This window comes from Eucalyptus grandis, chromosome 11 (genome assembly GCF_016545825.1).
Source record: "Eucalyptus grandis isolate ANBG69807.140 chromosome 11, ASM1654582v1, whole genome shotgun sequence".
Classification (NCBI taxonomy): Eukaryota; Viridiplantae; Streptophyta; class Magnoliopsida; order Myrtales; family Myrtaceae; genus Eucalyptus; species Eucalyptus grandis.
The window spans coordinates 5143002-5159800 of NC_052622.1; the positions used below are offsets into that span (position 1 = coordinate 5143002).

General features: G+C 40.4%; 1 protein-coding gene and 1 pseudogene across 1 annotated transcript; one reads left to right on the plus strand and one right to left on the minus strand.

Annotated features, from left to right (window-relative positions):
- The first annotated feature begins 253 nt into the window (after positions 1-253).
- On the plus strand, positions 254-2719 carry LOC104424599 (rust resistance kinase Lr10). The gene is given in 5 exon segments (XM_039304710.1): positions 254-579; positions 1254-1316; positions 1537-1620; positions 1715-2133; positions 2135-2719. Coding segments are annotated over 5 exon segments (1320 nt in total). The 5' UTR covers positions 254-410.
- Positions 2720-4371: 1652 nt separating this feature from the next.
- The window catches only part of LOC104427059, an 80284-nt pseudogene continuing 67856 nt past the window's right edge, over positions 4372-16799 (minus strand).

Consider the following 16799-nt stretch of genomic DNA (forward strand, 5'->3'; position numbering starts at 1 on the left):
CCATTCTGGATTTTAACTCGAGCAAGTACTTTGTACACAACATCGACTACACCAACGAAACGATTAGGATCGCTGATGTCAAGCTGCAGAAGGGCAATTGCTCATCCCTTCCTCTCCAGTCTTTACGCGACCTTAATGGATGGGACAATTATTATTATTCTTCTTCTTTTTCTTCTTCTTCTTCTTCTTCTTCTTTTTCTTCTTATTATTACTATTATTATTATCATTCTTCTTCTCCTCCTCCTCCTTATTATTATAATACATCCATTGTTTCGATCGTGAGTTGTGTGAAGGCCGTGGATTTTCCATTTTACATTGATGCTTCGTCATGCCTTGATGGGCTTCCATTACTTAATTTCTCTGGTGCGAGAAGGCGAGTGTATGCCTTGGTCAATGCAAATGCCTCATCTATGGAAACCGCATGCACTATAGAGTTTGTGGGAATGCTATCACAGTGGGTTGATGAATCTAATCTTCATTCCTATGCGCAAATTCACGAACGTATGGTTTATGGATTCGAGCTTTCGTGGTCTTATCCTCCTAAGCTTTCAAGGGGTGATCCTAAGCACACCAAGATAGGTAAGGACTTTTGAGTTTGTTCAATTTCTTATAAAGAACAGCAAGGGTGTTGTAACTTTTATACGATTCTCATTTAAGTGTTATCACATTTTTTTCTTTTATTTATTTATTTAAATGCCACATTGAAGTAAAATCGATCATTTAAATGTTGTTTTTGACAAATCGTCCTACTAAATTGTTTATTAATTTTTCATTTCAACGTGGATTCTTTTTATTTAATTGTCCAAATCAATGATAGCAATGTCAGATAGGACGATCGACATTCATGTTGGATTTTCTGACGAGACAAATCACTAATGACTTTTAAGTGATTGAATTCAAATTTGTGACACTCAAGTGAATAAAAAAAATGTTATGACACTCAAGTAAGCGTCGTACGAAAGTTATGGTACTTTTAATGTACTTATCCCAAAATATTGTTAGGATATATTTGGTCAAAGACATGTGAAATGGAGCTAAGATCTTGTAGCTAGTTCAATGTTGTTGTGGTATTTTATAAGTACAACAATGAATACATTTTCATTCATTTGTTAATTTAAATAATTAGAATTCCGCCAGTAAATCTTAGTGGATTGAACTTGATATACTCAATTATCAGTGTTTGATTATGATCTAAATAAGTGTCTTTTATTTTCTTCAGATTTCATTTGTTACATATTCTATCTCTTTTGCAGATATCGCCTATGGCCTCGCCCATACTCTTTGGCGTATTGAACATATCTCGTTCCTTCCCATCGGTAAACATCAATACAATCTTCATTGTGAAATTAAGTTAGTGTTCCTAAATACAAACATTCAACACACGCACAAATTGGTTATTCATATATCAATAAATATATTATCTATTCAATTGTTTATCTATTTAGTCCAAATTCTGCCCACAAAACTTAGTGGATTGAACCGATATACACATTGCTTGATTATGGTATAAATAAGTGTCTTTTAAATGTTCTTCAGGTTTCATTCGTTACAAACGCAATCTCTATTCGGGAACAGGGAACCACTACCTTGATGTGGTGGTGCTTTTTCTCTTGGACATCGGTAACATTACTATATTCGTCTCATTGTGAAATTGACTTTGAATTTCTAAATGCAAACATTTAACACATTAACAAATTGGCTATACAAAATACAGTGCTTCAGTGCATGGTTGTGAAATTCATCTTGGGAGCCCCATGTGTGATGACGTTGCTAATACGCAAATGGAAGAGAAGACACTTAGCAATGGATCAAAATGTTGAAGAATTTTTGCAATCTAACAATAATTTCTTGCCGATAAGGTATTCTTACTCGGACATCAAGAAAATCACGAGTGGCCTTAAGGATAAACTAGGTGAGGGAGGGTACGGGTCCGTGTTCAAAGGAAGACTCCGGAGCGGCCGTGAGGTGGCGGTCAAGATTCTAAAGAAGGGAAAAACGAATGGGCAGGACTTCATTAGTGAAGTAGCTACCATTGGTAGAATTCATCATGTTAATGTTGTTGGACTCATTGGTTATTGCTTTGAGGGCTCTAAACAAGGTCTTGTCTACGATTTCATGCATAATGGATCTCTCGGATAAGCACATTTTCTCACGAGAACAAGGGATTTCTCTTGAATGCAAGGAAGTGTATGAGATTGCTCTCGGAGTGGCTAGAGGGATTGAATATCTTCATCGAGGATGTGATATCCAAATTTTACACTTTGATATTAAGCCTCATAACATTCTTCTAGACGAGGATTTCACCCCAAAAGTTTCCGACTTTGGGCTCGCAAGATTGTATCCCACGGATTACAACACTGTGTCTTTGACTGCCGCGAGAGGAACCTTAGGGTACATGGCTCCGGAGCTCGTCTTCAAGAACCTTGGAGGCATCTCTTACAAAGCCGACGTCTATAGTTTCGGAAAATTGTTGATGGAAATGGCCACTAGAAGGAAGAACGAGGACAAGGTTACAGGGTGTTCAAGTCACACTTACTTTCCTTTATGGGTTCATGACCAAATCGATAAAGAATTGAAAATTCCAGTGGAAGTTAGTGAGGACAAGAGGAAAATAATAAAGAAGATGATAATAGTTGCTCTTTGGTGCATACAATGGAATCACGATGATCGCCCTTCGATGCGAGAAAGTCTTGAAAATGCTCGAAGGAGAAGTAGATGATCTACAAATATCTCCCAAGCCACTCTTTTATGCAACAGAAATGTCAAGAAGGGATGATGGAACTTGGACTAACGAAGGCAATAATACCATATCCACTACATCAACTAGTGCAATAACTTATGAAGATTCTCATCTTGAGTGTACTAGTATTAGTATTACACAAGCATAGACACATATCTAAACCATTTGATCTAGTCACATATGTGGCGAATTGAAACATGGTATTGATGATGCTTCATGTATAGCTTCCCTTTCTTGGCCAACATTATATTATAGATGTTTATGACTATATTTATGATCTTAATTGCACCCAATTCATCTTTTAGCATTATCATATTGAAGATGTCATTGGTTATAGTTTGGACTCTTGAATCCAATAGAAAATCTAGTGACTACTTTTTAGCATAGTGCTATGAGGAGCAAGTTTGGGTTTCAAAGTCTTTGCTTGAAAGTCTAGTCAGCACAGAACCTGCTTTACGCATGGCTTAACAACACTTCGCTGATCGATGTGTATGTATTGCTTCATTGCATACCACTCGTCGCTACAAACAATGTTGAAAATGATGGATGAAGAGGGATAATAAACAACTTCGATTAATGGCGGGTGAGTGCGATCTCGCAGGAGATATCAAAAGATGATCTCTCCTTGAATAACAATAATACATGAGATTAATTAAATTCTTATTATATTTACTAGATTGCTAAAGTTATCTTAGTGGTAAATGTGCACATAAAAAATATTATTAATTTTCCTTTTAGGGTTCATTGTCCAAAACTATCACGTGAGGAGGAAATTTTATTGGAGGGGGAGATATATGTCATCTTTATTATAATGGTTTGAGTATTCTATTTGAGTCTAAATTCAATTCGAATGCGAATAAGTATTATCATGTTCAATTTTTAAGACCGTGTTAACTATTATGAACCCTTTCTGCTATCACTTTTAAGCAGTACATCACTCTTCATATCACATTGAATGAACTTGAAATAGGCTAGGGCAAACAAAATCAGACTTCAAGAGTGGAAACAAAATTTTACAAATTTTTTATAATTTAATTTCGCCATTATTAAGATTGACTATTCTTTAGCCGGTCAACGTGCTCGGTGACTTTCTTTCGGCCAAAAAAAGTGCTCGTTGACTCCAAGCCCAATAATCATACGGATTTCAGGTGAGTATTGGACCAATAATCATATAGTTTCATTTGCTTTTTTCTGATTAAGAAGCGAGGAAAAAAGAATTGAACGGTGCGTTTGCATCATTTACAATTTCACTGCTTTTTTTTTCTTGGCCGGAATACAATATTTCTGTTTTTGGGCCACCCGAAAATCCGAACAACTCTTTCCGGTAACAGGTCCCTTGATTCAGGATACAGGGCTAAATGACAAAATGTTCAGGGGACCAAATCCGAAATAACAGAAAGGTCGCGTCCTTGGATGCAAAAAAGTCGTCTGGCTACTCGCTCCTTGCTTCCTTCCAGAAGTTTTTGCTTTAGCGAGGAGGTCGCTTCTAAACTCAAACGCTCAAACGCACTCAACCGTTAATTCAAAAATTAAGCAACCAAAAAAAAAAAAAAAAAAATCGCCACATTCTAATTCTGATTCTGATTCTCATTTACCGTTCTCTCCCGCGATCTAGATCTCTCTGCCGTTTTCTAGATTCCCATCTCCACTCTCTTTTCTCGTGTGATAAGTTCCTCGAATCGCAGTCCTGCGATCAAAGACGAAGACGACGGCGAAGAAGGCGATGGGCGGCGGAGGTGAATCATCGGAGGCGACCCGATGCGGTCGTCCGGCGGGAGTGAGTCCATCGAGGCGTGTACTTCGCGCTGGGAGTTAATGATTGGTGATTAGAGGCTTTTGAGAATCGTTTTGATGGGGCCGACGCTTTGCTGGTGTTTGCGGGTCCGATGGATGCGGCGCGTTGAACCGGTGTGGGAAGAGATTCGAAGATGCTACAAGAAAAGCACCAATGAGGCAATGAAGTACCGCAGTTTCCGTAACGGATATTCTCTCTAATGGAGGAGCTAATGAGGATTGGGCTCTTGCTGCACAAATCCTATTCGCGTCCTCAGCCATCTCAGGTTTGTATTCCTTTATGTCCTTCCCATCAATGACGACCTTTCCTTCCATCGGATCGTAGAACCTCAGCAGAAGGGCCAGAATAGAGGACTTTCCGGTACCACTTGGCCCGACAAGAGCTACCTTCGTCCCAGCTTCAATTTTCAACGTGAAGCTCCTCAGAACGGTAACTTCTGGTCGTGATGGGTACTTGAATTTGACGTTCTGGAACTCAGCAGTTCCTTCAAACCAAGTGAATTTGTTGCGCAGGACACCTGCAAGATTTTAGCACAATCAATGCAAATTGTACTCTATAAATGATTCATAACTTGGGCAGAATCTCAAATTTGAAGCTAGTAGATTCTGCATTAAACTGTAAAGGACTGCTAGCAAAAAAGAGTGACAGCTACCTGAAAAGAGAGCTTTTCTAAGGTTTGTCATGGCCTTCCCGCTTTGCATGTTTATGATGAAGAACCCAAATTTTTTTGAGATTCCAGAGAAACCGGCTGCAATTTAGCCGATGGCTATCTTGACAAGTTCCGTCCTCCTCAACCCAAACCAGCTTCTAAAGAAGTGGACTGCTTCTAATCTTTTCTTGTGCTCCTCTAGCTCAGGATCTTCTCTGAGGCTTTCTTCCGTCTCTGCACCTTTTACACTTAAAACTCTGCTTTGAGGTGAGCCGTGGGGTTGGTCAATTTCATAATCTTGCGAAGATATATCGATTCTGTCATTCAATCAACAACATGGGCCAGTGAGAACCTTTTTTTTTTTAATCGAAATAATTGTCATTCACAAACAGTAGGAAAAATTATTATGAGGCAGCCAACCTTTCACCACGAACAACACTGATGTTCTGCATGTTGAATAAGCTGTTGTAAAATTTGCTGGTATCCAACAAGATCCTGTGCGTTCCTGTCTCTTCAACCTGTCCATTCTCTATGACTGCAATTTCATCTGCTTTAACTATGGCCGACAATCTGTGTGCAATCAAGATCACTGTTCTTCTTTGCATGGCCTTCTCCAATGCCTCTTGAACCAGCTTCTCTGATTCCGAATCAAGAGCACTAGTAGCCTCATCGAGCAGAAGAATTTGAGGATTCTTGAGAATGGCTCTGGCTATAGCAATTCTTTGTTTGTCTTTCGCTCGCAAACATCCAGCATCCAATCTCTGCAGAAAATTGGAAGCCGCGCGAATGCTTTATTACTGCATATTTTCTATACTAGTAGTTTGCTCTCCTGTAGTTAATCCATTGCTTCTTACTAACTTTATTGCTAATAGTCCAATATGATAAATGATTATACGAGACTTCTGATCCCATAAAAATTGATGCCACGTTTGGGAGTGGCACGCCAAAATAAGCAATCTCTAGTGGGCCCTAGGAAACAGTGACTTTCGAATGGCGATTATGTGCGAAACGAGTGTGCATGTCAATAAAAAACTGAAATTCTGCAACTGAATAAAAACATATGCATCTCCATCATCTAAGAAAACCAAAGAAGCCAACCTAGGATTCCAGCAGGGAAGGTTGCAAAGGCCATGTACCACACATATGGAACAACCTGAAAGATCAAAGAAGAAAAACACGAATGAAAAGCTCCAATGACACTGTGTGTGAATCATCCATATTTAGTAAGTTGGAACTCAAAGTCGCGCTAGGAATAAATATAGCCACGAGTTGACAGTAAGCTAGGAATTCAAGCGAAGTGCAGTTATCTACCTTTTTCAGAGCATGAACCATGCCATCTTTGTCGTCGATACGACTCCCGAAAGCATAACAAATATCCAACATGTTGAGCCATCCCGTGGACGACGTATCCTATGGTCCCTAGAGCCATTAAAATCCAATCAAGTGCGTCTGCATACTTCAAAAGCTTATAAAATGGCAGGACTGTCGAGTCACTCTTCTTCTTCACTTCCTCCAGTACTTCTGTTTCCTTCCCTTGTACCTGCATGGGCTGTTCCAGCTGGGTAGACGTCTGCACCATTTTTCTTTTTTCACATGCACAAAGGACCGACTGACGTGTTGACTCTTGAAGATTATATATTTATGAATACTATGCTGTGCAAGGAATATATGGAGCATATCCTTTGAGCTTCGGGAAAAATAATAGCCGGGAAGTCTTTTCCTTCTCAGCATTTCCGTTGATGTTTATGAGCCTGCTGCCACAGACAAAACATACAGAAACAGACATTGTCTGAGCAAGCAATTCTTAGTTTTATTCCCCTAGATTAATTGCATTCTGGTTTAAGAGTACCTCTTTTGCACCAAAAATGCTGGTTTAGAAAAATCGGTACCAGATCAATGAGATGCCAGAAAGGTCAGCATTGTTCGTCGAGATTCTTTGGGGTGTGTATTTTCCTCAAAACATCGTGCATGTCCATTTAGGAAACATCTCACAAGATGCCTAACTAGCTAGCTAGAGTCTGTCCGTCTTGTGATCTCCTTAGATGCACGACGGACATTTTTTTTTACATTACTTGGGGATTCACCAACCTAGAAGTATCTTGGGTTTAAGCTCTTCTTAAAGCTGTTCACATTTACTGCATGGGGACTCGTTTTGCTCAGCATTTGTCACTTCTCTAATTCATTCCCCATCTAATCTTATATCTATCCTAGTCTGTGATTATTTGTTCTGCTCAAACCTGTAACTTGGTGATCTAAGGAGTAGGAAACCCATTTTCCTCAGCCTTTCTCATCCCTTTCTCTCTCCATTTTGCCAAGAAAATATTTAACAGTTTTCTCACTGTGATAGTTGCAACTGTACGCCGAAATGAATTCAATTGTTGAGTTGATTCAAGTAAAGATGGGTTCTTGAGGATCAAGCTTACGGTCCATTCATTCCCGAAAAGAATGCGGTATTCCTCCACTCGACTCTGGAGAAACTTTGTGATCGGACAACGTCCCTGTCCGGCACTTAAATTAATGACATCATTAGATGGCAGTTTCTCTTGTTCCATTCTGTGGTGAATAAGGATACTCTGATTTGACGCATTCAAAGGATAACTTTGTTCTGTTTCAGCAAAATGCAAAAACATGTGAAGTATGAAACAGCCAAGACTTGGCCAACGAAGTAGCTTATAAAATTGATATTAGTTTTCTCTGATATGGCAATAAAAAAAGGAATAGAGCCACATCTGCCAGGTTTGGAATTACCCGGGGATGATATGTCTCTACCTATTGCATCATCACAATGACTCTTGTTCTCTTAACATGGAACCAAGAGACATTTCTTGCTTTTCTGCATGGTCATTTGGAAGTTTCAAGGCGCTGAGATAAGCTAACAAGCTATCATTGGTACTAGGGTTGAGGTGATTCGCGCTGAATTTCAAAAGGGACGTTTGCATGTTGGATATTCGGTTCGTTACTCAATACGCTCAATATGCATTTAACTTCAAGAAACAGATGATTCGTGAGGATATGCTTGACAGTGACCAAAATGTTTTCTTCCATGAATCCCATCTAGGCAGAAGGTCGGAGATCCGTCTCTTCAGATGATATTTAGGAACTTCGACATTTACCATGAAAGTTTTACCAATCACGATTTATGCTGTAGGATATGAGCTATGAATTGATCGCCCATGTTTTATCCTTGCTAGCTAGCAGCCTAGCAACTCTATCGATTTGCTCGTGATGAAAACTCTTGTTTAGTCCAGTTTATAGCATATACGGACTAGAAAACGAATCCAGACCTCTCTCCTTCATCTCTAACTCAACTACCACAAATCTCTTTTAGTTTCAGCCAAAGAGGGAACAAAAACGAAAAGGGAGAGAACTCACGGAATTTTTGTGAATGTTTAGCATGGGTCTACAAATGTGAAAATTTGTTCAATTTTCTCCATTAATCTCTTCCCAACTTCATTAATTAATGGGGAATTACATGGTCTAGTCCAACAACTTATGGAATTGATCTTGTATATAATCGGGACTGTCAGATCAAAAGGAAAAAAAAAATTCAACTGTGAATTATTTTGAAAAGATATTAACTTATGAATATGTAAGGAAAATTACTGATTGTTCCATTCGTTTCACAGACAATAACTTTCAAGAAAACGATTTTCCGATTTTCCGATTTTCGTTTCATAAAAATGAACTAGTCTAGAAAAACGTTTTCCGCTATTAGAAAAAACATTTTCAAAAGTGGAGAGAATGCTTTCCATTTTCAAAAATAGAAAACATTTTCCATAACTTCTTTCACCTCACTTTCTTTCACCAAACACATTTTCCTTTTATTTTTATGTTTTCTTTATATGTTTTTTTTTTAAATCAAGTTTTTAATTTTTGTTCTTTCCTTTTCTTTTTCATTTTCCTTGGCCGATCACTAGTCTTAGTGGCGGCGGCGACTAGCCACGGGCTAGCTTGAGCCTCACCACAAGCCGACAAGCTTGAGCTCACCGGCCTCGGTAGAGGTTGGGGTTGCCTAGATCAACGAGCTCGAGGTCGCCTAGATCCGGTGAGCCGTGAACTCACCGGTCTCGGCGAGCTTGGGCTAGCTTGGATTGGCTAGGCCTCGAGCTCACCGATCTATGTCTTGGTCGATTGTTAAGCGGTTGGCCATCACCGAGGCATGTGGTGGCGGAGGAAGAAAGAGGAGGAGGAAGAAAAAGAAAAAGAAAAAAGAAGAAGAAAGAAAGAAAAAATTTAAAAAATTCGATTTTTTAAAAATAGAAAATAATTGAAAAATTAATTTTTTTAAAAAATATATTAAAAATTAAAATGAATTTTTTGGTCGATTAAAAAATCAAAATTCCATTTTTGGTAACTTTTTCTAGAAAATTAAATAAGATAACGAGCAGTGGAATATCTCTCACTTCATTTTCAAATTTCAGCCAAATACCGAAAAATATCGTCATTTTCTTGGAAAATAGCTTCCTAGAAAACATTTTCCCGAAACATGATATTTTCGCTAAACTAACAAAGCCTAAGATTGCCAACTTTATTTTATTTTATTTTTTCCATTGCCTAGGTCATGGTTGATTGCTTGTTGATAGGACCATTAAGTTTACGAACTCTGAAAAATGTTACAATCATGGAGGTATGTCACTAAGAATAAAAAAAAAAGGATTTATCAATGTATATCATTTATTTAATAATACTAAAGATGAACAAAGAATTCTCAAATCATTCTTAAATCACATTTCATTTATACACATCTTTGAGAAAAGGTTTGATCTTAATGCATGCAATGTATGTAACGATATATCAACATATAAGAAAAGGCATACATCGTGTTGCATTTAAAAATACAATTTTAAAATTAGAAAAGCCAAGGTTTATTATAAATAGAATAAACATGTGAAATTATCATTTTACTAAGATTTTTAACATCTACATGATGAAAAAGCAAAGCATTTTTCCTTACAAAAAAAAAAAAAAAACCAAAACATTTTCAAACCAATCGGATCGAATTTCAAATAATTGGAAAATGAACTCACATGACCTTTTCGCTTGTCTCGAGAGTTGAATCCCGATCTTTTAATCTATGCTCCTCATTCCAACCCCTAGCCATTGGGCCGGGCCGGCCGCACCATGGTTCGCTGCGAGCTTGCCGCACACCTTTGCGTCGGGTGGCTAGGGTGGAGCCAAGGTCAATTGAACTTCCCATTCGTCGCGGTGCACAAAGTCTCCCTCGGTTGCTTATCCCGTACTCATCGGCCGGCTTCGACGTTTGATCGACCATTCCCACGCTTTTGCTTGTCTCGCACGTCTCGTTTTCTGGTCCGTCCTTTGCGCACGATGTCAACATAAGCTCCCATTTCGATTGAAGGGCTACTCGAAGACTGACTCTTAACTTTGAGCTGGATGCGATATTGTCACCCATCCTCGGGGCACAATCCTTCTCACTTGATCGATTTTATAATGCGATATCCCGGGACAATGTTCATTTATTAAGCACATGCGGAAACGATTAAAATCCCTGCAATAAAACGATGGGATAGAAAAGTAGGCCATATTTTCATATTGAAATTTATAACCAACTTTTATACAAAACACAAACCACTTTTTTATTCTAACTATTCACATCAAAATGGAGGTCTCAAAAGAAGACAGAAACTTAGATAAACTAGGCCGTACTCAAGGCCCTCTCGAGGATTGTCTTCTTCTTCCAAAATCTTTCTCTTAAGATCTCACCTCCGAGTTCTCCTTCTCGGATTCCTCCTCCTCAGCTCTTCGGCGGGGTCCTGAAATGGTTTTCCCCAAACTGGGATGAGACTACGTCTCGGCGAGTTCTACCCCACTAAGCCCGATTAGTAAACTATTATACTAAAGGCTGCCTAAACACGCACGGGCGAGAGGACTTACCTTGGCCTCGATCCCACCTGCAAGTCGTACAATTCATAATAGGCACCCAAGCAATCATATCACCGATCGAAGCATCGATCAAATCGACCTAGTCGATTATATTCCAACAAGACCACTCACGGTCATTTCCATTCAGTCAATCAATTCACAACATCAAATCAAAGCAATGATCAATCGACCTAGTCGATTACATGTCAGACGGACCATTCTAGGTCATTGATTCCACACCATATATTCTTTCATCGAGTACTCGGTCACAGAGCCACATCAATGCTCTCGGGCGTCAACTTCGCCAAGGTGACGTATCCACTAGACAACTGTGTGCGTTCTTTAAGGCGCCGTTTTCGCCAGTGATATCCCAAATCACCGAACCACACATGCCTACAATGATTTTATCAATAGACAATTGCGTGCGTTCTTTAAGGCGCCGTTTTCGCCGATGATGTCCTTATCACCGAACCACGCATGCCTATAACCATGTACTCACTAGACAATTGTGTGCGTTCTTTAAGGCGCCGTTTTCGCCATGAATTCCATAATCACCGAACCACACATGCCTATAACAATGTGTTTAATAGACAAGTGTATGCGTTCTTTAAGGCGCCGTTTTCGCCAGTGACACCCTCAGTCACCGAACCATACATGCCTATAACAATGTGAGTACTAGACCGATACGTGCGTTCTTTAAGGCGCCGTTTTCGCCAGTGATATCCCAATCACCGAACCACGTAGGTCCATAATAATGTATGTACTAGACCGATACGTGCGTTCTTTAAGGCGCCGTTTTCGCCAGTGATGTCCCAATCACCGAACCACGTAGGTCCATACACCGTGTCGATTGGTTCAATCCCAGTATTTCCATTCACTCTCATCATTCTATCCCTTTACAACTCAACAAAGCACTATAAATGCTGAATAAACATACTTGGCCATTCACCAATCAATCATTCAATCAAATAATTAAATTAAATCAATTTAGCATTCAACAAAGCATTATTCAATTCCATACAACAAAGCTGAATAAATAAACATACTTGGCCATTCACCAATCGATAATTCAATCTCAATCGATTCCAAAAATAATTAATTTATTTATTAATTTCCCTAAAATGTCAATAATTTATTAAAAATTCCATTTACAAAATAAAGCTCAAATAAATAAACGGACTTCACCACGGTCATCAGCATAGATTTTCGGTTCCGGCCATCAACATCTTAATTTCTGAAAAATAATTAATTAAATAATTAATTTCGAAAATTAAATAATTAATATTAAAAATTCAATTTAGCTCAAAATAAAGCCCGATTAAATAAACGGACTTCACCACAGTCATCAGCATAATTTTCCGGTTCCAGGCCATCTCCCTTGAATTTTCGGAAAATAAATAATTATTTAATTTAATTCCGAAAATTAATATTTAAATACAAAAAAATCCACTTAGGCCCGAAAAGCCTAATTGGAGCCCACTAAGGGTCGGGAAAAATCCCGAGGCACTTCCAATAATTAGTAGACCACGTCTACTTGCTAATTGCACAATCAATTTATCTAAATCGCATCACAATTGACTAATAATTGCTAATTTATTCTAATCTAACAACCTAAACATAATTAATTAAATCTAAACCAACCTTAAGCATAATTAGCCAACTAATCCAAGATTAGTGAGATTACTCACCAAATCGCGCACAAATCGGATCAATCCGACGGCGGCGGCGCGAGGAACGATTCTTCCCAAAGCACCGCTCGGGTTCGGGGCCGGGAAACGGCCCAAAACGGGCCCGAACCAGTGCTGGAAACCCATTTCGTGGGTTTCGCCCATGGCCAAACGGAGCGGATCCGGCGGCCAAAATGGCGGAGCAAGGCCGGCGGAGGGCGAGGGGGTCGCGGGGAGGTCCGCGAGGCTGGCGGTGGCGGAGGTGGCCGGACGGTGGCTGGTCGGAGCTGGAACAGCGAACGGGTTGGCTGGCTCGCACGCGGGAGGGACGGCGCGCGAAGGACGGCGGGGGCGCGCGGACGGCGCGGCAACGGGCGGTGCGGTGGTGCGCGGCGGGCGATGGCGGCTGCGGCGGTGCGGTGATGCTCGCGCTTCGATCTTCTTCCGTTTGGTTCGCGCACGAAGAAAAGAAGGAGAAGATAGGAGCTGGAAGAAGTGAGGGGAAGAAAGAAGAGAGGAGAGAGAAGGATAAGCATTTGACCGGTCAAAAAGATAAGAAGGAGAGAAGAAAGAAAAATGGGCGGTGGGGAATTCGCACGAAGGGGGGAAAGGGAGAGAGAAAAGAGAAAGAGAAAAAAGAGAGGGAGAGAAAAGAAATAAAATAATAATACCATTAGTCTTATTTTATTCTTTTTCTTTCTTTCCCTTCCTATTTTCTTCGGTCTTCAAATTTTCCTCCGATAATTTCTTTCTTGAAATTTCGGACTTGGCAATAAATTGATAGACGATGAGACGGTCCTAAAAATGAATTGTGACACGCTCGAATATTCGATTCCCAAAACCAATTTAAATTTCATGATTAAAATCAATCAAACGCGATTTTAGTCCAATCCAACCAATTAGGTAGCTTTTAGGGATTTTACCATGGGATACATCCCTTAACGGCTTCACCCAATAGGTTAGTTAACTCGTGAGTGATCAGCTCGAGAGAAAAAGGACCATAGGCACGTTGATGAAATGCACATTTCACTTTTATCGAAATAGGGGTCGAATTTCAGGATGTCACAACTCTTCCCCTCTTATAAAAATTTCGTCCTCGAAATTTAAACCCTTACACACTTTGCTCAAAATGGCGGGGGTATAATTGTCTCATCGACTCTTCAATCTCCCAAATCGCTCCTTCAATACTGTGATGTCGCCAGACCACTTTGACCAACGGAATGGTCTTTGTACGCAGAACTTGCTCTTTGCGATCGACAATCTGAGCCAGGCTTTCCACGTATGACACACGGTCATCCACGTCCAATTCCTCGAAATTGAGCACGTGGGTCGGGTCAGGCTCGTACTTCCTTAACCTCGACACGTGAAAGACGTCATGCACTTGCGCCAAACTTGGCGGCAACGCAAGACGATACGCTAGGTTTCCGATTCTTTCAAGAATCTCAAACGGACCTACGTACCTCGGACTCAACCCTGCCTTTCTTTTTTTTTTACCAAAGCGCGAAGTTCCCCTCATTGGTGACACTTTCAGAAAAACGCGATCACCAACTTGGAATTCCAAAGACCTTCGACGCTTATCTGCATAACTTTTCTGCTTGCTCTGCGCTGTCTTTAATTTATCTCGATCACGCCACGGCATCTACGATTGCTTTGAATCAACTCTGGGCCCGATATCTTCCTTTCTCCGACTTCATCCCAACACACTGGAGTTCGCATGCTCGCCATACAACGCTTCAAATGGAGCCATCTTGATACTCTGCTGATAACTATTGTAGGCAAATTCCACCAGATGAAGCTGATCTTCCCAACTTCCTTTGAAGTCTATAACACATGCTCTCAGCATTTCTTCAAGAGTTTGAATCGTCCTTTCTGACTGGCCATCCGTCTGAGGATAATATGTCGTACTGTACTGAAGCTTTGTATCTAAAGCACTCTGCAAGCTCTTCCAAAAAGCAGCAATAAACCTCGGGTCTCTATCAACGTTATCGTAATCGACACTCCATGCATACGAACCACCTGACGCACATACAGGTCTGCGTGTCTATCCAGACTCAGGTCCTTTCGAACTGCAATGAAGTGAGCCGACTTTGTCAGCCTGTCGACTACTACCCAAATCGAATCATTCCCCTCGACTCCTTGGTAGTCCAAAGTCACGAAATCCATCGTGATATGTTCCCATTTCCACTGCTAGGATCGCGAGAGGTTGCGAAATCCTCCCGGCTTGCAATGTTGGGCTTTTACTTGCTAACAAGCAAACTTGGCCACATGCTTGGCGATGTCCGCCTTCATATCTACCACCGGTAGTGTTGACGTAAATTCGATACATCTTAGTGCTTCCGGGATGAACGCTATAATTGCTACGATGTGCTTTAGATAAAATTTCTTCTCTAAGCTCTACATCGTCAGATACAACCAAACGTCCACGAAGCCTCAGTACCCCATCATCAGAAACTTGAAAATCAGCTTTTCTTTTATCAGTATCCTCTTGAAGAATTTTCTGTACATCCGGATCTGTCGGTTGAAGTTGCTTGATTCTAACCTGGACATCCGGCTCAATTCTGAGGGTGGCCATAAGACTTGAAAGGTGGCCTACCTCAAATTTGAATTCCGAATCTCGAGCTCTCTCGATTAAGTTCCACTCCTTAATCAAGATTTGCGCTATTGAAGACTTCCGACTCAATGCATCAGCGATCTTATTCGCCTTTCCCGGGTGATATAAAATATCACAGTCGTAGTCTTTCAGCAATTCCCTCCATTGGCGCAGTCTCATGTTCAACTCCTTCTGAGAGAATAAATACTTGAGACTTCGATGGTCTCGTGAAGATCTGAAACTTTTCCCCACACAAGTAGTGCCTCCAAATCTTAATGCAAATATGATGGTTGTGAGTTCTAAGTCATGCGTCGGATAATTCAATTCATGAGGTCTCAACTGCTAGGAAGCGTATGCAACAACTCTGCCATGTTGCATCAGCACGTAACCCAATCCCCTGAATGACGCATCACTATAGATCTCGAATCCTCCAAGACCAGATGGAATCGTCAGCACAGGTGCAGTAGTTAGCCTTTCCTTTAGCTCTTGGAAACTACGCTCGCACTTGTCTGACCATACAAATTTCTCTTCCTTCTTCAGGAGTTTTGTCAGAGGTGACGCTATCGATGAGAACCCTTCCACAAACCGTCTGTAATAACCTGCTAATCCCAGAAAACTTCTAATCTCTGACATTGATATCGGTCTCTGCCAACTGATCACAGCTTCTATCTTGCTCGGGTCGACGGAGATTCCTTCTCCGGAAATCACATGACCTAAAAACGCAACACGAGTCGGCCAAAACTCGCATCTGCTAAACTTAGCATACACGTGATGAGCTCTTAAGGTATGAAGCACTAATCTCAGATGATTCTCATGCTCTTCATCACTTCTTGAATAGACTAAGATGTCATCAATGAACACGATCACAAACTGATGATCCACATATTCCTTGAACGTTCTATTTGTCAAATTCATGACAGGAACTGGAGTGTTCACCAAGCCAAACGATCTTACAATACTCTCGTAAAGACCATATCAAGTACGAACAGCTGTCTTTCGTACAACCTCCTTCTTGGTTCGTAACTGACGACTTCATGATCTCAAGTCGACCTTTAAAACATCGATACTCTTTATAACTAGTCACACCATTCATGGATCTTTGGCAAAGAACACTCGTCCTTGATCTTCACCTAATTGAGTTGACAATAGTTGATGCACACTCGCAATAAACTATCTTTCTTCTTCTCACAAACAAAACCGATGTTTCCCAAATGTGATGCACTATATACACGAATTCCTCATTCATCAATCTTCACATCTGCATCTTCAATTCTACCACTTCAGACAACAACAGCTGGTAAGAAGCCTTCGAGTGGCTCTATCTTGGTGCTATCTCAATTGCAATTTCAATCTCTCTTTCTAAGCGGTAACTCAAGCAATTCCTTTGGAACCATCTTTGAAATTTTCTGTATCATGGTCACCTTCTTCTCATTCTATTTCTCAACTAACACATCCACAACAACTGTCAAATCAAT